Raw genomic sequence first — 22,846 nt, 5'->3', positions numbered from 1 at the left:
CGATAGAACACTGTTCGCTCATCTCTAATGTATAACACTTTTCCTGTGCTAGATACACCAGGAATGAATAGGATATATCTGTAGTCTATAGTGGAATGAACATATATTCCATAGAAACAGATGTATAACACTTTTCCTGTGCTAGATACACCAGGAATGAACAGGATATATCTGTAGTCTATAGTGGAATGAACATATATTCCGTAGAAACAGATCTATAACACTTTTCCTGTGCTAGATACACCAGGAATGAACAGGATATATCTGTAGTCTATAGTGGAATGAACATATAATCCATAGAAACAGATGTATAACACTTTTCCTGTGCTACATACACCAGGAATGAACAGGATATATCTGTAGTCTATAGTGGAATGAGCATATATTCCATAGAAACAGATGTATACCACTTTTCCTGTGCTAGATACACCAGGAATGAAAAGTATATATCTGTAAGTGTATAGTGGAATGAACATATATTTCATAGAAACAGATGTATAACACTTTTCCTGTGCTAGATACACCAGGAATGAACAGTATACTATCTGTAGTCTATAGTGGAATGAAAATATATTCCATAGACACAGATGTATAATACTTTTCCTGCGCTAGATACACCAGGAATGAACAGGATATATCTGTAGTCTATAGTGGAATGAACATATATTCCATAGAAACAGATGTATAACACTTTTCCTGTGCTAGATACACCAGGAATGAACAGGATATATCTGTAGTCTATAGTGGAATGATCATATATTCCATAGAAACAGATGTATAATACTTTTCCTGTGCTAGATACACAAGGAATGAACGCATATATCTGTAGTGTATAGTGGAATGAACATATATTCCAAAGAAACAGATGTATAACACTTTTCCTGTGCTAGATACACGAGGAATGAACAGGATATATCTGTAGTCTATAGAGGAATGAACATATATTCCATAGAAACAGATGTATAACAATTTTCTGTGGTAGATATACCAGGAATGAACAGGATATATCTGTAGTGTATAGTGGAATGAACATATGATCCTTAGCACAGAAAAGTATTATACATCTGTTTCTATGGAATATAATTTAATTCCACTATAGACTACAGATATATCCTGTTCATTCCTTGTCTATTTACCACATGAAAAGTATTATACTTCAGTTTCTATGGAATATACACGGGAGATTCGCATCATGGATGTGCAGCCGACAAATCTGCGGCAACTGTGTGATGCCATCATGTCAATATGGACCAAAATCTCTGAGGAATGCTTCCAGCACCTTGTTGAATCTATGCCACGAAGAATTGAGGCAGTTCTGAAGGCAAAAGGGGGTCAACCCGTTACTAGCATGGTGTACCTAATAAAGTGGCCGGTGAGTGTATGTTCATTCCAGTATACACTACAGATATATCCTGTTCATTCCTGGTGTATCTAGCACAGAAAAGTGTTATACATCTGTTTCTATGGAATATATGTTCATTCCACTATACACTACAGATATATCCTGTTCATTCCTGGTGTATCTAGCACAGGAAAAGTGTTATACATCTGTTTCTATGGAATATATGTTCATTCCACTATAGACTACTGATATATCCTGTTCATTTCTGGTTCTATCTACCGCAGGAAAAATATTATACATCAGTTTCTATGGAATATATATTAATTCCACTACAGACTACAGATATATCCTGTTCATTCCTGGTGTATCTAGCACAGAAAAGTGTTATACATCTGTTTCTATGGAATATATCTTAATTCCACTATACACTACGATATATCCTGTTCATTCCTGGTGTATCTAGCACAGGAAAAGTATTATACATCTGTTTCTATGGAATATATCTTCATTCCACTATACACTACAGATATATCCTGTCATTCCTGGTGTATCTAGCACAGAAAAGTGTTATACATCTGTTTCTATGGAATATATGTTCATTCCACTATAGACTACAGATATATCCTGTTCATTCCAGGTGTATCTAGCACAGAAAAAGTATTATATATCTGTCTCTATGGAATATATGTTCATTCCACTATAGACTACAGATATATCCTATTCATTCCTGGTGTATCTAGCACAGGAAAAGTGTTATACATCTGTTTCTATGGAATATATGTTCATTCCACTATAGACTACTGATATATCCTGTTCATTCTGGTCTATCTACCGAAGGAAAAATATTATACATCAGTTTCTATGGATATATATTAATTCCACTGCAGACTACAGATATATCCTGTTCATTCCTGGTGTATCTAGCACAGGAAAAGTATTATATATCTGTCTCTATGGAATATATGTTCATTCCACTATAGACTACAGATATATCCTATTCATTCCTGGTGTATCTAGCACAGGAAAGTGTTATACATCTGTTTCTATGGAATATATGTTCATTCCACTATACGCTACAGATATATCCTGTTCATTCCTGGTGTATCTAGCACAGGAAAAGTGTTATACATCTGTTTCTATGGAATATATGTTCTTTCCACTATACACTACAGATATATCTTATTCATTCCTGTTGTATCTAGCACAGGAAAAGTGTTATACATCTGTTTCTATGGGATATATGTTCATTCCACTATACACTACAGTTATATCCTGTTCATTCCTGGTGTATCTAGCACAGGAAAAGTGTTATACATGTGTTTCTATGGAATATATGTTCATTCCACTATAGACTACAGATATATCCTGTTCATTCCTGGTGTATCTAGCACAGGAAAAGTGTTATATATCTGTTTCTATGGAATATATGTTCATTCCTCTATAGACTACAGATATATCCTGTTCATTCCTGGTGTATCTAGCACAGGAAAAGTGTTATACATCTGTTTCTATGGAATATATGTTCATTCCACTATAGACTACTGATATATCCTGTTCTTTCCTGGTGTATCTAGCACAGGAAAAGTGTTATACATCTGTTTCTATGGAATATATGTTCATTCCACTATACACTACAGATATTCCCTGTTCATTCCTGGTGTATCTAGCATAAGAAAAGTGTTATACATCTGTTTCTATGGAATATATGTTCATTCCTCTATAGACTACAGATATATCCTGTTCATTCCTGGTGTATCTAGCACAGGAAAAATATTATACATCAGTTTCTATGGAATATATGTTCATTCCACTACAGACTACAGATATATCCTGTTCATTCCTGGTGTATCTAGCACAGGAAAAGTGTTATACATCTGTTTCTATGGAATATATGTTCATTCCACTAAAAACTACAGATATATCCTGTTCATTCCTGGTGTATCTAGCGCAGGAAAAATATTATACATCTGTTTCTATGGAATATATGCTCATTCCACTAGAGACTACAGATATATCCTGTTCATTCTAGTTCTTTTAAACCTAGAAAGCTCACTAAATCTTTATTTTACATCTTTCCCCATTGGTAATAATGTTCATTCTTTTTCTTTATTCTTTTTCTTCATTCTTTTTAGTATGTCCCTTCTTACCACTGTGTTCTAATGCCCAAAGGAGTCTAAAGCCATCCAGGTATACATGGTGCTGCTCTCTTGCCAAGCTTCCATAAACTCCTGGGATAGGTGGGTGATGGTAGGTTCCCAGGCTGTAACAGAGTCCCACGTGTCCACAGTAAAAGAAAGAAATACCAGTCAGCTGTAGGCATCTTCACACATCAGCAATATAAAGTACATACTGTATAGTGTAGACAACAGTATATGGTGGTATATAGAGTACATACAGTGTATACAGCAGTATATAGTGGTATATAGAGTACATACAGTGTATACAGCAGTATATAGAGTACAAACAGTGTATACAGCAGTATATAGTGGTATAGAGAGTACATACAGTGTCCAACTACCAAGTACACTTTCCAGTGTCCAACTACCTCCTGTTTAGCTCCGCCCCAAAGATAGTGTGTAGCTCCACCCCCAAAATAGTGTGTAGCTCCGCCTACCACGTAGCGTGATCCAATGAGACGACTGAAGGGTCTGTGATGTCATCAAAGGTCCTCAAAAGTAGTGTGAGTGTAAATTTGTGCTTTAGTTTACAGTCATGTAGTGACCATTTACCGGGATAAAAAGTACCCTTTATGTTTATGGGGGTTTCTATGTATGAGTGTACCAAATTTCTATAGTCCTAGGAGTCCTGACAGCATGTTCGTTACATTGATGCAGGGCCAATAGCTCCGCCCACACTGCAGCCAATCGGCTTACTTCTCAAGGGCCTGGGATGACATCATCTCAGGTCTTGAAGCAGACACCAGACCGAACATCGGTGTAATTTGCCGTGAAGACCGGCGGTGGAGGGATGTACAAAGTAGCCTATCTTTCATTCTGGGACCCAAGGTAAGTATATGCAAAATTTCACACATATCTGTACAGTAGTTTAGGGAACAAACATCCAAACATCTAAACATCCAAACACACAAACCCACAAACATCCAAACACACATACAGTACTTTCACATTTATAATATTACTAGAGGGAGGACCCGGCTTCGCACGGGTATATTACATTTTATGTTTGTGTAGTGGCCCCATAAGAATTGTCCAATTTTGCACTGATGTATTTTGTATGTTGTTTGTGTGTATGTCCATAAGCGTCATGTGATTATGTGTATCTCATTTTGGATGTCAGTGAAAAACCTGTGATCAGTTGTTATGGATACCTGGAGTAAAGCTGTATCTAATCCTTCCCCGTGTAGTACTGTGTTTAGATGCAAGTATCCAATCCTTGTTGGTGTGGTACTGTGTGCAGATGCATATCTAATCCTCCCCGTGTGGTATTGTGTGAAGAGGCGCGTATCTAATCCTACGGCATGTGGAACTGTGTGTAGACGTGGGTATCTAATCCTACGGCATGTGGTACTGTGTGCAGACGTGCGTATCTAATCCTACGGAATTTGGTACTGTGTGCAGACGCGCTTATCTTATCCTCTGGCGTGTGGTACTGTGTGCAGACGCACGTATTTAATCCTCCCCTGTGTGGTATTGTGTGAAGTGGCGCGTATCTAATCCTACGGCGTGTGGAACTGTGTGTAGACACGTGTATCTAATCTTACGGCATGTGGTACTGTGTGTAGACGCGCGTATCTAATCCTACGGCATGTGGTACTGTGTGCAGACGCGTGTATCTAATCCTAAGGCATGTGGTACTGTGTGTAGACGCACGTATCTAATCCTACGGCATGTGGTACTGTGTGCAGACGCGTGTATCTATTCCTATGGCGTGTACAACTGTGTGAAGACACGTGTATCTAATCCTCCCGTGTGGTATTGTGTGAAGAGGCGCGTATCTAATCCTACGGCGTGTGGAACTGTGTGTAGAGGCGTGTATCCAATCCCCCGGCATGTGGTACTGTGTTCAGATGCGCATATCTAATCCTATGGCATGTGGTACTGTGTGTAGACGCGCGTATCTAATCCTCCCCCGTGTGGTACTGTATGTAAACACGAGTATCTAATCCTCCCCTGTGTGATACTGTGTGCTGAGACGCGTATCTAATTCTCTGGCTTGTGGTACTGTGTGCAGAGACACGTATCTAATCCTCCAAAGTGTGGTACTGTGTGCAGATGCGCGTATCTAATCCTATGGCTTGTGGTACTGTGTGTGGACGCGCGTATCTAATCCTCCCCCGTGTGGTACTGTGTGCAGACGTGCATATCTAATCCTTTGGTGTGTGGAACTATGTGTAGGCGCGCATATCTAATCCTACTGCATGTGGTACTGTGTGCAGACGCGTGTATCTAATCCTATGGCATGTACAACTGTGTGCAGATGCGCGTATCTAATCCTCTGGAATGTGGAACTGTGTGCAGACGCGCATATCTAATCCTCTGGAATGTGGAACTGTGTGCAGACGCGTGTATCTAATCCTATGGCGTGTACAAATGTGTGCAGATGCACGTATCTAATCCTCTGGAGTGTGGAACTGTGTGTAGACGCCTGTATCTAATCCTTTGGCATGTGAAACCGTGTGCAAATGCACGTATCAAATCCTTCAGTGTGTGAAACTGTGTGCAGAAATGCGTATTTAATCCTCTGGTGTGTGGGACTGTGTGCAGACCCGTGTATCTAATCCTCTGGCATGTGATACTGTGTGCTGATCTGTGTATCTAATCCTCTGATGCGTGTATCTCAGTTTGGATATCAGTGTTGTATTGTGCATGTGGAGTGACCGTGTGTATTGCAGTTGGAATATGAGTGAAAGGTTTGTATTGGCTAAGGGGGGGGGGGGGCACTGTATTTGGAATGCTGTATCTCAGCAACGGTACGTCCGAGCGAGTTGGAGTCTTGTCTTAAACCTTCCCGGATACCTGAAGTATCTCTGTACCAAATTTGGTGAAGATCGGTCCAGTCGTTTGGTTCGCATTAGAGTACAGACAGACAGACGGACAGACAGACAGACAGACAAGAATTCATTTTTATAAGATAGGGAGATTATAATAATATAATAATAATATAAAAATAAAATAATATAACATTATTTATAATATAATAATGCAACTTAAAGGGGCTCTATCATTGGGAAAAGTCATTTTTAACTAATCACACAACCACTATTCCACACCTACCTTTAGTAGGTAGATTGCCTCAGTGTTTTCTGAATAAGTTTTTATTGATATACTAATTAGCCTTCTTAAAGGCTATTCAGGCACCGATAATTTTATTTTAACCCCCCCCATTTTAAAATAAAACCATAAAAACAGATACTGCACATGCGCCGGATTTGAACCAATCCCATTGGAAGAGGACGACGATGAAGCCCAGGAAGAGCCAGGACCAGAGGGTGTCCCCGAAAGAAGAAGAAAGAAGAGGAAGGCGTGCCAGAAGATGACGTCGGACAGTGCAGGACCGCCCAGCGTGCACGATAAGTATAATTTACATATATGTTTTTATGGTTTTATTTTAAAACAGGGAGGTGGGTAAAATAACATTAGCGGTGCCTGAATAGCCTTTTTAAAGGCTATTCACACATATGTGGGGCTCATACAGCATAATTTTGAGACTGCTAAGGTCTCTTTTTTTTAAATGTAGATTGTGAGCCCTCACAATGTACATTTTTTTTCCCTATCAGTATGTCTTTGGAATATGGGAAGGAAATCCATGCAAACACGGGGAAAACATACAAACTCCTTGCAGATGTTTTGGTTTTTTTTTATTGCCCTTGGTGGGATTGTGAGCACCAGGACTCCAGCACTGCAAGGCTGCAGAGCTAACTGCTGAGCCACCTTTGCTAAGGTCTCTTTGTCAGGCATGGTATAACAAACCATCTAAAGAAACACAATGTATGCACAAAAAAGAACAGAGAAGTGGTATATTAACATAATCACATGAAAATGAGCTTGGAGAATGAGTCCTTACCATGTAACTAAACTTTCAGACAACTTTTGATTTTCTGGCAGTATTTGTGTGTTTAATAAATATTGTAAAATACTTTATTAACAAATTTCGGAACCTTTCTGGGAAACATGCACCTCTTTATTCTTCCCTTTGCTTCTGAATTGTAGCAAAGGGTAGTTGAGACAAGCAGGTGGGGATTGGGGGTGGGTCCAGGGTCGGCCTGGCCCGCCGGGGAACCGGGGAATCCCCTGGTGGGCCCCGAGCCTTGACTATCAGTGCTCATTTCCCCAATGCAGAAGCATTGGTCAGGGGCCTGATTGGGATTTTCAGTGGCCGGGTTAGGCCCCTGAACCAATGCATTTGCATTGACAAACTGAGTACTGATCGTGGCAGGGGCTGGATCGGTAAGCTCGGGGCCCCAGGCTGCCGGCAGCACTGTAATGATTAAAGATGGCCGGCTGCCGGCAGTTTCCCAGAGCCCTGACACACACAGAGGGGCCTCCTGCCAGTGGTACATTTTCCCTATTAATATAGGGAAAGTATACATTGGGAGGACTGAAGACAACAGGGGCAGCAGCTGCAGCAGATATGGCTGCAATCTTATGAAGACTGGGACTTTCCCCTCCCCCTCCCAGCAGTGAGTCATCGCTAACATCGTACTGTGAGGGGACAGAGAGAAGTCTTCTGCTGCGATGATCAACTTTCTACTTCACAAATGTGAGTATATATATATATATTTTTAATTTTTTGGTAAAATGTAATCTTTATTATGTATACGTGTACATTTTTTAACCCTTAAGTACTATCATGGTGTCTATCATACACCACTACCATACACATACCATTATGATAGACACCATGATAGTACTTAAAGGGGTGTTCCTACGTCGCATACTCACCAGTCTTCACTGCTGTAAAATCTTCTTTCTTCCTGGTTTCTTGCGTCATTTGATGGGCGGGTTTCACATCCAACATGTCATTTAGCTCCGCCAAATTAGTGTGTAGCTCCGCCCACCGAATAGCATGATCCTATGGGGTGGCTGAAGGGCCTGTGATGTTATCAAAGGTCCTCAAAGAACACTATATGCACAATATTGGACTATGAAGTACAGGCAGGAGCAACTCCATTCTGTGTTACATACAGAGACTGCCTGTCTCTGCCATAATGAACACAATTGAATTAGCTAGCCTGATAACTGGGAGAACAGAAGACGAGTTCAGAAATGAAAGCAGCTCCTCTCCTCTATCTGAGAGCAGATACATCACTTGACTTTTGAGCAGATAAGTCAAGGGCTGTGTCAACAATGAGTTGAATAAAGTAAGATAGTGGACAAACAAAGCAGTTTTGCTGAAGTAATGTATTTAGGAAAAGTCTTACATCCACATTAACAAGCAGTATAGATAGGATCCTTGTGATGGAACAACCCCGTTAAAGGTTAAAGTATGTGTCTTGTATACTGTGTGAGGACTGTATGTTTGTATACAGGTATGTGTGTGTATACACAGTATTCTATAATAATGTGTGAGTGTATTTATATAGATGAGTATATATAGTATTCATATATGTATATATATGGCTTATATATGAATGTATATAAATGTATATGTGCTATAATAATGTATATGAGTGAGTGTATGGCTATATATAGTATTCATATAAGTATATATTTGACTTATATATGGTATACTAGCATGTGCCCGTGACTTCATCTGCGGGTTGGTTGCAGCGCTGTGCCGCTTATATGTAGCAAACTCATGGAGGTTATGATCCGCCACACTCCTTACGCTATTGGGCCCCCTCCCTATTTACGGCTTGCCTCCTGCCCCCCCCCCCCCATTCCCCACGCACCAGGGCTCTTCCGCCCCACACCAGGTCTCATCCTCCATGCACGCGCTACCGCGCCCATGTGCCTCCCCCCCGCCCCTCCCGCTCACAGATCCCATATATATAAATGTATATATGCTAATATATATATATATATATGTGTGAGTATATATGAATGTATATGCATGAGTGTCTAAGTAACTGTTGCAGTATGTCACTTATACCTACTGAAACACCGGCGGTGTCCCTATAGGTATAATGGAAGCAGAAAGTCCTCAGAGGAAACCTCTGTGGAGTTTCTGCAAAAAGTGCTGCAAGAAAACTGATGTGTTGCCGCCGGGGGTTTTTCCCACAGCACTTTTTGGCTGCTGGACGCTGTGCTAGGCCTTGTCCTTATAGTGTGGTGTACAGTATTTTGAGATGTTAAAGAGGAGCTCTCACCAACTGGGGAACATGCAGTTTTTTACACTGCTAGAAAGTCGACAGTGCGCTGAATTCAGCACACTGTCGGCTTTCCCATTCTGTGCCCCCGTTGAAGAGCTATCGGTGCCAGTACTGTAGCTCTTCACTGTCAGAAGGGCATTTCTGACAGTCTGTCAGGAATGCCCCTCCTCACAGTAGCGTCTATTGCGCTCTACTGTGAGTGGTGAGGAACGCCCTCTCCCCTCCTGATAATGCTCATCGATAGACAAGTACTGGGGGGGGAGCATTATTCACATCTCAGCTTCATGGCTGGGCGGTAAGGAACGCCCCCTCTCAGAGTACAGTGCAATAGATGCTACAGTGAGGAAGGCGCGTTCCTGACTGTCAGAAACACCCTTCTGACACTGAATAGCTACGGTAATGGCACCGATAGCTCTTCACCGGTGGCACAGAATGGGAAAGCTGAATTCAGCGCACTGTCGGCTTTCAAGCAGTGTATTAATCCGCATGTGCCCCAAATGGTGAAAGGTCCTCTTTAAGGATTAGGCACAACAGTGAGACGCAGTGTTTTTCATTGAGTTTTTGTCCCTAGCACCTCGTTGTCTCCCGCCTGTGTCTGTTTGGTCTCATGGCCTCATTACTGGAAATCCTGCACCTATTTAGTCTTAGTGATCACATGAGGTGCAGGACTCCCAGCAAGGAGGCGCCGGCACGAGACTAAATGGACCCTGCCGGCTACCTGGGCATCTCTCCTCTCACTCCCCTAAGGAAGCAGGGAAACTTCAGCCGCTAGTAAAAATTGGTGGGGGATTACTAGCTACTAGAGATGAGCGAACACTAAAATGTTCGAGGTTCGAAATCCGATTCGAACAGCCGCACACTGTTCGACTGTTCGAACGGGTTTCGAACCCCATTATAGTCAATGGGGGGAAATTTCAGGGGTAGGCAACATTCGATCAAATTCTACTTACCAAGTCCATGAGTGAGGGTCGGGCTGGGTTCTTCTCCCTGCGCAGCGTCCCCGCGTCCTCTTCCGGCCTTGAATTCACTCTACTAGGTATCGCCATGGCATCGGCATGCGCAGTAGGCTCTGCCCAGGCCCGATGCCTAAGCAGAGTGAATTCAGAGCCGGAAGAGGACGCGGGAATGCTGTGCAGGGAGAAGACTTCTAAAGGTAAGAGAAGAACCAGCGTTGATTGGCAATGTATAGCATTCTGCCAATCAACGCTGGTTCTGCATCGAATCCTAACTTCGAACAGCTAGTAGTGTTCGATCGAGTATGAGTATTTCGAATACCGAAGTATTCGATCGAATACCTACTTGATGGAATACTACTCGCTCATCTCTACTAGCTACGTCTATACCACCCACCAAGCTAGTTTTCACTGTACACCTAGTGGAAGGTACCTGTACTATTTCTTCCAAAGCGTGCGTAGACTCAGGAGCAGATGGGGTCTTTATGTCATCTTAGTTTGCACGCAAGAAAGGCATTCTGTTGGTTTTTCTACCACAGCCAACTAAGGTGCGAGTCGTGAATTTGTATGGGCATGTGTGCCCTGGGCCTGTAATAAGCTTGCGGTAAGGGAATGAGCCGTGGCTGACGCTCACCACAATCCTGGTTCCTCTTTATAGCCCGAGAATCTGTCTTGCATGCGCGATGAGGACATTGACGCACCAGACCTTATTACGGCTTTTGAAGGGGGGGGGGCGCTAGGAGGGGGGGTAATGTTAGGATGGGATCCCGCAGGTTTCCCTTCGAGCGTACAGCGCCACCTGCGGGTCAACCCAGCTCTCGCCCTCGTGCAGTGGGATGTGTGGAGTCAGTTTTCTGCCTACTGAGCATAAATGACCTTTTGGAGGCGCTCAGAGGCTAAGTCCCATTCTTCTCCCTACTGAGCATGCATGGACCTGTTGGAGCCGCTCGGATACTAAGCCCCATTTTGCCCATACTGAGCATGTTCAGTGAAGTTATGGCCACCACCCTGTGGGCAGGGACTTGCCTTCTTATATTGTGACCCAATGCCCGCCGGGGGCTCACACTTTGACTAAATAACTTTGAGACAGGAGGTCAGGGCTAGGTTCTAGTGAGGCAGGTTGTCAGATTTAGGCATCTAGGATAGGATTCCTTGGCACTGCCGGTGGGGACCTGAATAGCCTATTGAACTGTCCATTAACATTGTAGCTCCAAGCTGTTGTGGAGTCCTTTATGTTTCTGACCAGGGGTGACGTTTAACCTCTGGCAGCCTTCCCTGTGTTACAGGGTGAAGCATGTGCTACAGTCTATCTCTCTGCTGGAAGTTCGCAGAAGACTAATGCTAGGCTTCATTTGGTTTCGCCCAGCAGCTTTACACAGGTGCACTTTCCCAGTGAGGTTAACTGGTGAGAGTTTATTGCAGTCTGATCACACTAGAACCGCACAAACACCACTGCCAGTGTAGTTAACTGGTGGTTAGCATTTCAGACACACGGCTGTCCTCCTGGGGCTTGTGGACCTCACTGTAGTGTCTTGCAGTCTAGAAGTTCTGTCGACATTTAAAACTATTATTTTCATATATATAGATAGAACCTTAACAGTCGATAGTCATTGGAGTCCATCGAGTTGGGTTTCTTTGGTACTGGTACCACACAAGATGTTTTCCACAGTTGAGGTATCACTCATAGCTTTAGACTCATATTGTATATGTGCGTAATACTACCACACAGCTGGTCTCCGCACATTTTAAGAACTCTTGTGCTTATCCCACCAGGTCCTCTGGCCTTGTCTTCTTTTATCCTTTTGATTTCCCTACACACTTGAGACTCCTTGAGGATCAGATAGTTAGATTGCAGTTGACTGCAGGTAGTGGGGGTTGGTTCTTGGTGTGTGAGGGGAGGGGGGTTGACTGACATGTTGGTGAAGGGAGAGTTGGCTTGGAGTTAACTCTACTGAAGAATAGATTAAGCTCGTTAAGCCACTTCCTGTCACCTTCTATCTTTTGAGCTGCTTTTTGTTTATGTCCGGATATCACCTTCAGGCTATCCCACACCTTCGAGACTCTACCTTCCCCCATCTGTAGTTCCATCTTCCGCCTGTAGTTGGCTTTCCCCTCTGTGATCAGTTGTCTCAGCTGTTTCTGCACCTCCCTCAGGCCATTTTTGTCACCAGATCTAAAGATTCTCTTTTTCTGCTTGAGAAGAGCTTTAAATCTCAGAGTTGATCCATGTTTATTATTGGAGAAACACTTCACCTTTCTAGTTGATACCGTGCTGTCTACACAGAAATTAATGTAGTCCGTTATGCAGTGTGCAAGTCTCTCAATGTCATCTGGAAATGATTGAAACACTTCCCACAATGTTATATTAAAATAGTCCCTCAGAGTCTTGACACTTTCCTCTGACCAAATTTTCACTGTACGGGTAACAGCTGGTTCTCTGCGCACCAGTGGAGCATAAGTGGGTCATAGATGTACCAGGTTGTGAACCGATCTGCCTAGGGGCGAATGAGTTATATGCATCCCTTACATTGGCAAAGAGCAAGTCCAGTGTTTTGTTGCCTCTTGTGTGGCAGGTTACATACTGTGTGAAACCTGGTAGAGTGGATGCTGGAGAGACATGGTTGAAGTCTCCAGACACCAGGAGGAGGGCATGGTGGTGAGATGATTGCAGCTTGCTCACAGCAGCATGTAGCACTTCACAGGCAGCGTCAGCTTTAGCAGAGGGGGGACATATGCAGCTAGCATGGTAACGTGATTTACAAAGTCTATGTGAAATGAATACCACTGTATGCTTATACAGCAGCATACATCCATTGTAGGTAGGCATACGGAAGTCCACCACCGACAAACTCACTGGAAAACACAATGTAAAAGCAAACTAAAAGTGTGACTTCCTTAAATTGAAGAAGTCATAAATGTTGGAGGAAAATACATTAAAAACAGTGGTTAAAGCGCTCTATCATTGGGAAAAGTCATTTTTAGATAAGCACATCCTTGCATAGCCTTTAGAAAGGCTATTCCACACGTACCTTTTTTATATAAATCACCTCAGTGGTTTTTGAATGAGCCTGTTTTTATTCATATGCTAATTAGCCTCTTGGTGCATCCTGTAAGTCTCATCATGCACCCTCTGCTATTCTTTCCTATGTATGTGTATAGCACAGGCCGCCGCTGCTGCTGCTGCTGACTTCCTGTTTGCACACACAGATAGGAGAGAATAGCAGAGATGAGTGCTGCTGGGAACTTCCTGTACTGACTGGAAGCTAATTAGCATATGAATAACAACGGGCTCATTCAAAAACACTAAGTGAATTACATACAAAAGGTACTTGTGGAATAACCTTTCTAAAGGCTATGCAAGTATGTGCTTAGTTAAAAATGACTTTTCCCAATGATAGAGCAACCTTTAACTTATTCATACAGATAGATTGATTAATAGATTGATTAATTATAGTAACTCAATTGCAAGTGGTACGAATCAACTAATTTTCTTTCACAGTTTCTAAATATATATTGTATTTTAGATGGATATTTAATTTTTCATTATGTTTTTGTGTTTTGTTTTCGCAGAACAGAAAATATTGGAGAGAACATATTAGCCATATTATTAGCCATCTTTGTGTCATTTTTTGGATTTTTAGTTTTACAAAAAGATGTCTTTAGAGATATTTGGGTATTCCAGTTTTGTTTTGTCATTGCCAGCTGCCAGTTTTGCCTTCTCAAGGTAAGAGCATTTATCTACTGAGTTTTTTTCTTTATATATTTGTGCAGTATAGGTGTTCTTTACAATAATTGATATTGTAGATGATGCTGGGATATACACTCTGAAAAGCACCAAAGGCTTCTTCAGTATGTGAAATAGATTTATAATCATAATGGCCATACATCAGTGCTTTCATTTCACCAACTGGTATATGAAAGATAAGATTGTAGATTTTACTGTTTGTGATTTTTTTTTCTAGTTTTAGGCCTCCATGATGTATTGTCCCCTATTTACGCTGAGGCCACTTATTGTGGAAACCCAGTATTTTTTGTTGCAGATTTTACTGCATTTTTCTGCAGTATAAGCCGACCCGAATATAAGCCGAGGCCCCTAATTTTACCACAAAAAACTGGAAAAACTTATTGACTCGAGTATAAGCAGAGTGGGGGGGGGGGGGGGTGCAGCAGCTACTGGAGAATTTCAAAAACTAAAATGGTCTGAGTTTTTGGGTGCAGAGAAAGGGGAGGGGGTGTTTTGGTTGTCTGTCTGCCCCTTCCCTGAGCTTGAGGACTGAGGTTTTTTTCCCCACTTGGAATTCAGACTGGCTGAATATAGGGTATCTGCAGTGCTCCTATTAACCCCTTCCCGACGGAACACGAGCACTGCAAATACCCTATATTCAGTAGACCAGGCACTTTCAGACACAGGGATACCTTGTTTTAATAGGTAGTGGAGGTTCGGTAAGGCCTCTAGCCATTTACCTCTCCTTGCTCCTGGCCAGGGCTATCACAATGTAATGTGCATGGGGCCCAGGCTGACGCGGGGAGAAGAGAGGCCGCAAGCAGGACCGGGAGAGGTAAGAGATGCCGCCAGGTTCTCCTAGGTTTTGCAATTCGATTTTAATAACCAGATCGCAAAACCAGGGTGAAGTGGTGCCGCCGACCCAGTTCTGCCACTAGTAGAGCAGAAAGAGCAGGCCACAAGCTTCCTGTTCTACTATTCACAGGCTTGTAGGCCACAGGCCCCATTGAGTCTGTGGCCTACAAGTTAATCCCCTATACTTACCTGACTGCTCCGGTGCCTCCTGCTTCTTCCTGCTGCTGGCGCACATGACATCATATCAGTGCGCCCGGAGCAAGAAGGAGTGGGACCAGGGAGCAGATAGGTAAGTACTGACATAATGCTGCCATGGGGGGGGGGGGGGCAGTGAAGGAGCTACTGTATCAGCCATACAGTGGCCTTTTCATTATTCCCCTCCATACAGTTGCCAACTCACTTAGCCCCCTACCCCCATACACTGGTTGACCACTGTATGGGGGGTATATATTCTCCCCATACAGTTGCCAACTCACCTGTCCCACCCCCCCTACAGTGGTTCCTTTGCTATTTCCCCCATGCACTGGTTCCCTTTCCCCCATCCCCATAAAGGGTCCTTTATACTGTATGGGAACAATTGATGGGGCTATTATATTGTGGGGAAGGGAGTCAGTGATGGAGGGCAATATCCTGAAGGATATTATAGGGGTTGTCCAAACAGAAATGGACAACCCTTTTAAAGTTTAAATACGTTGAGGAAAGGAAAAAAAAAAGTATTCTCCCCTATCCCCGTTACTCTGTTGTTATCTGGCACCTCCCAGTTCATCTGCTCCCGCAGTGTCTTCTGGCGTTGTGCAGAAGCTGCTGACCGCTGAGACCAAATAGCGAAGGGCCTTAATGTCACTACCTGTGAAACCATGGGTCCTCTTTCTTCAGCACATTGCTAGAAGAAACCTGGGAAAGCAGACGAACCGGGAGGTGCGGGACAACAACGGGGCTACTGGGACTGGTGAGTATGTATATTTAAAATTTTGTTTCACTGCCCACAACAGATTTAAACTTTAATAGTTTAGCCTGGATAATCCCTTTAAAACAGTTTTTTGTTTTTTTTTTACGTTTTTATTAAGCCAAGGGAGGTGCAACACTCCCCCCCACAAAAAACAAAACAAACAAAAAAATCAAACTGAAATGAGTAAAACATATAGACAATTGTATAGCAGGTTGATCTCTTGTGTAGGTATGTGTACAACAGAACCTTACCAATAATGCCTCATTAGGCCCAAAGATTAAATCAATAGTGAGTGTGGCAACATCCAACATTATGCAATGAGAGGCAAAAATAATCAATGTTAGTCTTGTTATAGACCATACAAGGATACTCATTATAAGATATAGAGACTGCAAAAATTGTATATAAATATTAACATCCCAGAAAGACCATGGCAATAATCAAAAAGTAGCTAACTATGTGATGTCATAATGTAACATTGCATAAACGTAAAGACAACAAGATGACACGCACTGCACACAAAGTTATAAGCTATAGTGCTTACCCATGGTATTAGCAGGGACACAACAGTGTGGGGGACGTTTGGCGACGTTCGACTTTGGGAATTTTTCCTGCACTGTAGTTGTCTTTTTTGAATGTAATATTTATTGAATACTTTGATGCCCTAATAAAGATCTTTGTATTTTTATAAAATGTTGAGTGTTATATCTACCTCATTTTTTTGATTGTTTGAGTTGTCTATGCAGAGGTAATGGTATGCATTTTTTGCTAGGAATAACCCATATTCAAGGGGACTGTACACTTGACAGAACTTGACTTTTTTATGTATAATAAAGTTTTATTAAGGGTTTTTCAATAACAAGGGAAGGGGGTCAACAATGTAGAGAAATAATAGAAAAAGTGAGGCATGCAGGCCTCTTCAGAAAAGCTGCGGGTCGAGGGGTGCCCCCAACCAGCAAAACATATTATGCAAATAGCATGGTAGGCAGATGAAGCCGTATAGGCAATGTAAATGACAAACAACAAAAAAAGGGGGTGAGGGAGGAACCAAACGGGACAAGGGGGAGAACGATAAAGACATGGAAACCGAGAGGAAAGAGGGGGGAGGAAGACCAAGAAAAGCAGAAAGGAGCTCAGGAAAAAGAGGTGGAAAAGTCATAGGATTCCTGGTAGACTGTGAAACAACGGACTCCAAAACCGAAAGGGGAGAGGAGAGAAGCGGCAGGAGAGAAAACCGTCTCAGAAAGGACGAGAGTTGACCATACTCCAACCAGGAAAGGTGGAGATCTGGGTGAGAAAGGCACCCACTGGGCAAATGGAGGAAGAGGGGGGGTCACCAGCAGCCTGATGGAGGCGAACATATTTGCACCTACGCCAGCAAAGGAATCTATCAACCTCACAGCCCGGAGGGAACATGGGGTTATCAAAAAGGGGTGTCGTAGGGCCAGGCACACAAGCTAACTTCCCAGAGGAGCACACCAGATCCCAGAACCCGACCTGGTCATTATGAACCAGGGCTGGCATAAGGGTTAGGGGGATTTGCCCGGTGAGGAGGATTGGATAATAGAGGTGATTTCCTCTAGAGCAGGGGTGCTCACACTTTTTCAGCGTGTGAGCTACTTTATTAGCTGACCAAGGCAAAAGATCTACTAGGGTGGGGCCGGTGCGTGCCTATGGGCAGGGCCGGGCATGTGGGCGTGGCCAGGCAGATCGTGACAGCAGTAGACAGCAGCGTTCTGTGGCTGCCCAGGGATACCCGCTGTCTGCTTCTTCACAGCGCAGGCTGAGAGTTATCTCTGGACACTGGCAGGCTGGGGCTGCGGCAGCCCCGCCTGCCAGTGTCCGGAGATGACTCTCAGCCTGCACTGTGAACAAGCAGACACCAGGGATCCCTGCATCCCACGATCGACCCATAAGTCCTCTGCGATCTACCAGTAGATCGCAATCGACGTATTGGGCACCCCCGCTCTAGAGAAAATGGAGCCTCAAGAGTGACCCTAGCAGAGCTTGTGAGAGTAGGGAGGGGAGTTTCAGCAATGTACTTCCGAAGCTTGTCCTGCAGCATAGACAGGGCTAGTTCAGCGTATTGGCTGTTGATGTTGTATAAGACACTATAAAAGGAGCGGAACTCCGCACCAATGTCTGTAGCATTGTGGAGTAACCGACCTGATCCACCTCGCAACCTAGGGATGTATGAGACGGCGTCGTGAGGGTGAAGATTACGCGCTAACAGGTGACTGCATTTGTTTGCGAACTCATAGTAGTGTCTCCTGATACAGTCCCTAGAATAGAGGTACTACTCATCGAGGTAGGATCAGAGCTCTTTGCGCACGTTGAGAAGCTCAGTCAGAGTCTCTTGGGATCTGGTGCGCTTGTGGGACAGTTCCAGGGAGTGGATAAGCTCAAGGTGGGGTCATGGGCATGAGTGAAAAGGAAGTCCCCGATGGTTGCATCGATAGCCGCCTTACAGGTCGCATCCTTCGATAGGCTCTTATTCAGCCTCCATGTGAAGGGACGGCGTGCCAAGCCCGGGACCTCTAAGGACAGGTATACGGGTGCGTGATCCGACCAGAGGGCCGAGTTGATGCGGACAGCGGGGGACCAGGAGAGGGCATGGTGACTGGTTAAAAAGAAATCGATTCGGCTATAGGAGTTGTGAGCAGGGGAGTGGTACGTGTAATCCCTATCGCGTGGGTGTAGAATTCGCCAGATGTCTACTAACTGGGAGTTGTGGAGCGCTGACAACAAACGGCGCAACAAGATACGAGACAGGAAAAAGAGGGGGAAACAAAATAACAACGAAACCAACACAGTGGGGTGGAGAAACGGTCTCCACACAAGAATGGCGGGGAATAGGCAGAGATTAAGTGCCAAAGCCCACACTAACAAGTAGCGTGGAAGCCCCGGTGGGTTCGAGGAGTCAGGAGGGCGCGGGCCTAAGGAACAATGAGCACGATCAATTTCAATTGGAGAATCTTGAGAGGCACCGAGCAGCGAGTTGAAGATGAGGCACAAAGTGGCGTTCAGCTGTTGGGGTTCAATGGATTCAGGAAGGCCTCACACCCTGATATTATTCAGCTGATTGCGATTTTCCAGGTCATCCAGGAGTTCCGCTAAGTAATGCAACTGCTTAGTGTGAGAAGAAATAATGGCATCATGGGCAGATAGCTGAGCGTCAAGGGATGAAGAGGAAGATTCAAGGCCATCAACTCTCACCTCCAATTGCTGAATGGTAAACCAAACAGCAGAAAGTTCCAGCTTGTAAGACTGTTCCAACTGGGACACATATGCCTTCATGTCAGACTTAGTAGGGACGTCAGTGAGGGAGGCTGAGGACACAGCGGGAGGAGAGGCCACAGCACCGCCGCTGCTGGAAGGCACAGACAGATCAGAGCCAGAGCCATTGGGGACCGTGCCAGAAGTTGAACCCCGAGGGGCCAAAACAATCAGACTCTCAGCATGTAGCAGGGATGTGCGCGCAGCAGCAGCATAAGAGGTCCCAGGGTGGGAGGATGAGACCAGGTTCCCAGGGCCACGCACAGCAATGGAGGAACGAGCAGGAGTGCCAGGAGGAGCTATCAGAGGGACCATATTGCTGGAGTTGCTGGTGGAGGTGGAGGATGAGGCAGATTTCAGGGTAGGGAGGCTAGTAGGGGACTGGAGAGACCTACCTTCATCACCAAGGGCTGTAGAAGATGAGTCCAGGAACTGGGGCCGTGGAGATGCCGATGGATCAGCAGGTGATGGCCGGAGAGAGGGCCATGCAGCGTCTGAAACCTCCACTAACAGGGGGGAGGGGGGAGAGGAGCGGCAGCCAGGATTGCCCGATGCACACATCACCTGGGAGCTGGAGGAGAGGCAGGGCTCGTCGGGCAGTGTAGGTGTCGGAGCTACGTCCATCAGGGCGCCCATATGGGCCCTACTCACCCCAGTCCGATCCTGCTCAGTACACTCCTTCCTGCCATTATAGGAGTAGTTGTTGTATTCTATGTAATGTACTGTTTCCCACAAGATACAAAGGGGCTTTATTAGCCTAACCGAAAAAAAACAATTGGTATTGCCAAAGCAAAGAATGGTTGGGGGTGAGTGTGGGGTGTGTGGTTTGGGGGTACGTGTATCCTTGGGGTCTCATCATTCTTGTTTGGGACGTGTGGGTATGGGTGGGCGTAGAGTGGGTGGTTGGTGGGTGAAGGTATTAATAGTCTTTGGGGTTGTTAGGATTGTGCAGTAGCTGCGGCCATGATATGGGCATCGCTGCCTGTTCCTCTGCACAGTCCAGGGTTGCAAGGGTTAACCTGCCTTGCAACAGCCGGGCGTGGTCGACTGTTTGACCGACATAGGTGTCGACCAATGGACACCCGGGCATGGGCACCTGGGCTGTTTGCTTGTGACCGCCCCTTGCCTATATAAGTCTGGACGCCCGGCGCTGCTATCGGGCAGAGCTGATTGTGCATACCTGCGGCCATTTTTTTGTGGCCGCTTACATGAGTGTAGGAGAAGAATAGCCTTTCTTAAGGCTATTCCTATGTGTTAAAGAGAAAAAATTCCATTTTAATGATTGAATCCCTTTAATGAAAAAAACCCCCACAGTGGTCACAGAAATAAATTGAATCTGACAAAAGTAATAACAAATAAAAATTGTTGATCAGCCACAAATCTTCTGGGAGAATGTCCTATGGACAGATGAGAAAAAAGTCAAACTTTTTGGTAAGGCACATCAGCTTTATGTAGCATATCTTGAAAAGAACACTGTCCCTACTGTGAAACATGGAGGAGGCTCTGTTATGTTCTGGGTCTGCTTTGCTGCAACTGGCACAGGGTGTCTTCAATCTGCACAGGGTACAATGAAATCTTAAGACTATCAAGGGATTCTAGAGAGAAATGTACTACCCAGTGTCAGAAAGCTTGGTCTCAGTTGCCCGTCATGGGTCTTGCAACAGGATAATGACCCAAAACACACAGCTGAAAATACCCAAGAATGGCTAAGAGGGAAACATTGAACTATTTTGAAGTAGCCTTCTATGAGCCCTTACCAAAATCCTATCGAACATCTTTGGAAGGAGCTGAAACATGCCGTCTAAAAAAGGCACCCTTCAAACCCGAGACAATTGGAGCAGTTTTCTCATGAGCAGTGGGCCAAAATACCTGTTGAGAGGTGCAGAAATCTCATTGACAGTAACAGGAATCGTCTGATTGTAGCGATTGCCTCAAAAGGTTTTGCAACAAAATTTTAAGTTTAGGGAACCATCATTTCTGTCCAGGCCTGTTTCATGAGTTTTATTTTTTCAAAAAATTCTGTTGAAGCATGGTAGAAAAGCAATGTCTGACATTCATTTCTTCATTTTCATAGAATTTTTATTTATTATTACTTTTGTCAGGTTCAAGTTATTTCTGTGACCATTGTGGGTTTTTCTTTCATTAAACGAGGGGTACAAACAATTTTTGTGTATTTAGGGTTATTTTTAGGGACAGTTTGGTACTGCCCTTGTGAAAGCGGGAATATTTGGATGCTGTGGCTTAGAGGTCAGTTTGAGGGTTATTAGTCATCCTACATGACCCACCCCGGGCACAATTGTGTTATATTACACTCTTTTGTTGTGTGAGTACTCCAACAACTGGTAAGATGTTTCCAATTGTTTGATATATTGGTATATTTTGATTGATCTTTTAACTTTATCTCATTAAAAGTTATGTTTAACTTTTTTGAGTTTTAGGTATCAAGTTGATTTGTCTAACAATATTTGTAATTGAAAAAAGTATGTTTTAAATTTTCTTTCAGCCAGTGTTTTATACTTGAATATGGATAATAATGTAATTAAACTGATGGAATATGTTTGTTTTGTTTTTTGCCTCAGAGTGTGCAGCCAGATCCAGCATCACCAGTTCATGTAAGTTGGAGAGTGCAGATACAATGTATTTTGTAGTAGTAAATTGCTTTATATAAACATATAGGAAAATATTTACCGTATTTTTCGGACTATAAGACACACTTTTTTTCCTCCAAATATGGGAGGAAAATGGGTGTGCGTCTTAATGTAGCGGCTTTGTGCAGCGGCTGTGTGCCTGTGTCCCATCCCTTTCCCGTCTGTGCGAAGAAAAAGGAGAGCAGCGCTGTGCCGAGAAAAACACACCTCCTTCAACTGTCTGGCCTGCCCCTCCTTCCCTCCTGTGTCGCTTCATTGCAGGAGCAAGATATGAGAGGCAGGGAAGGAGCAGCAGGCCAGATGGGTGAAGGAGGCGTGGTTTCAAGTTTGCTTAGAAAACCACGCCTCCTTCACTTATCTGGCCCGCCCCTTTTTCTCTTCTTGCATAGCTTCACTACAGGAGTGAGATCTGAAATTAGAGTAGATCGTATTTCTTTCTATAGTATTTCTTCTGACATCCACCACATTAATTTAGAACCTGAATGCCTCCTAACATCAGAATGAAAAATACAGCATGTGGGTGTCTCTTTCCATCTATGGATGCCAAACCTGTGCACAAAGTGCATGAAACAATTTTAATTAAAACAACAGGGCATGAGAAGTCCAGTTTTACAGTGGTATTAGAATGTACAGCTGATGGCACCAAACTGAGACCAATGATTATTTTTAGAGATGAGCAAACAGTAAAATATTCAATATTCGTTATTTGTTTCGAATAGCCGCTCAATATTCGACTATTCAAACGAATATTGAACCCTATTATAGTTTATGGGGAAATGCTTCGTTTCAGGGGAACCCACCATTCGACCCAGGAGGGTCACCAAGTC

General features: G+C 43.8%; 1 protein-coding gene across 2 annotated transcripts in view; it reads left to right on the top strand.

Moving 5' to 3' along the window:
- Positions 1-22,846, top strand: part of PCNX2 (pecanex 2) — a 383,347-nt gene that overhangs the window by 145,990 nt on the left and 214,511 nt on the right. For both annotated transcript variants that reach the window (XM_075267754.1, XM_075267755.1), the window contains 2 exons: positions 14,138-14,291; positions 21,951-21,983. In XM_075267754.1, the coding sequence (XP_075123855.1) occupies positions 14,138-14,291; positions 21,951-21,983 (187 nt within the window). The remainder of the gene's footprint in view (positions 1-14,137; positions 14,292-21,950; positions 21,984-22,846) is intronic.

The sequence above is a fragment of the Leptodactylus fuscus genome, chromosome 3 (genome assembly GCF_031893055.1).
Source record: "Leptodactylus fuscus isolate aLepFus1 chromosome 3, aLepFus1.hap2, whole genome shotgun sequence".
Taxonomy (NCBI): Eukaryota; Metazoa; Chordata; class Amphibia; order Anura; family Leptodactylidae; genus Leptodactylus; species Leptodactylus fuscus.
Note: the sequence above shows the minus strand (reverse complement) of the source record. Positions and strands in the feature narration are given on the sequence as shown.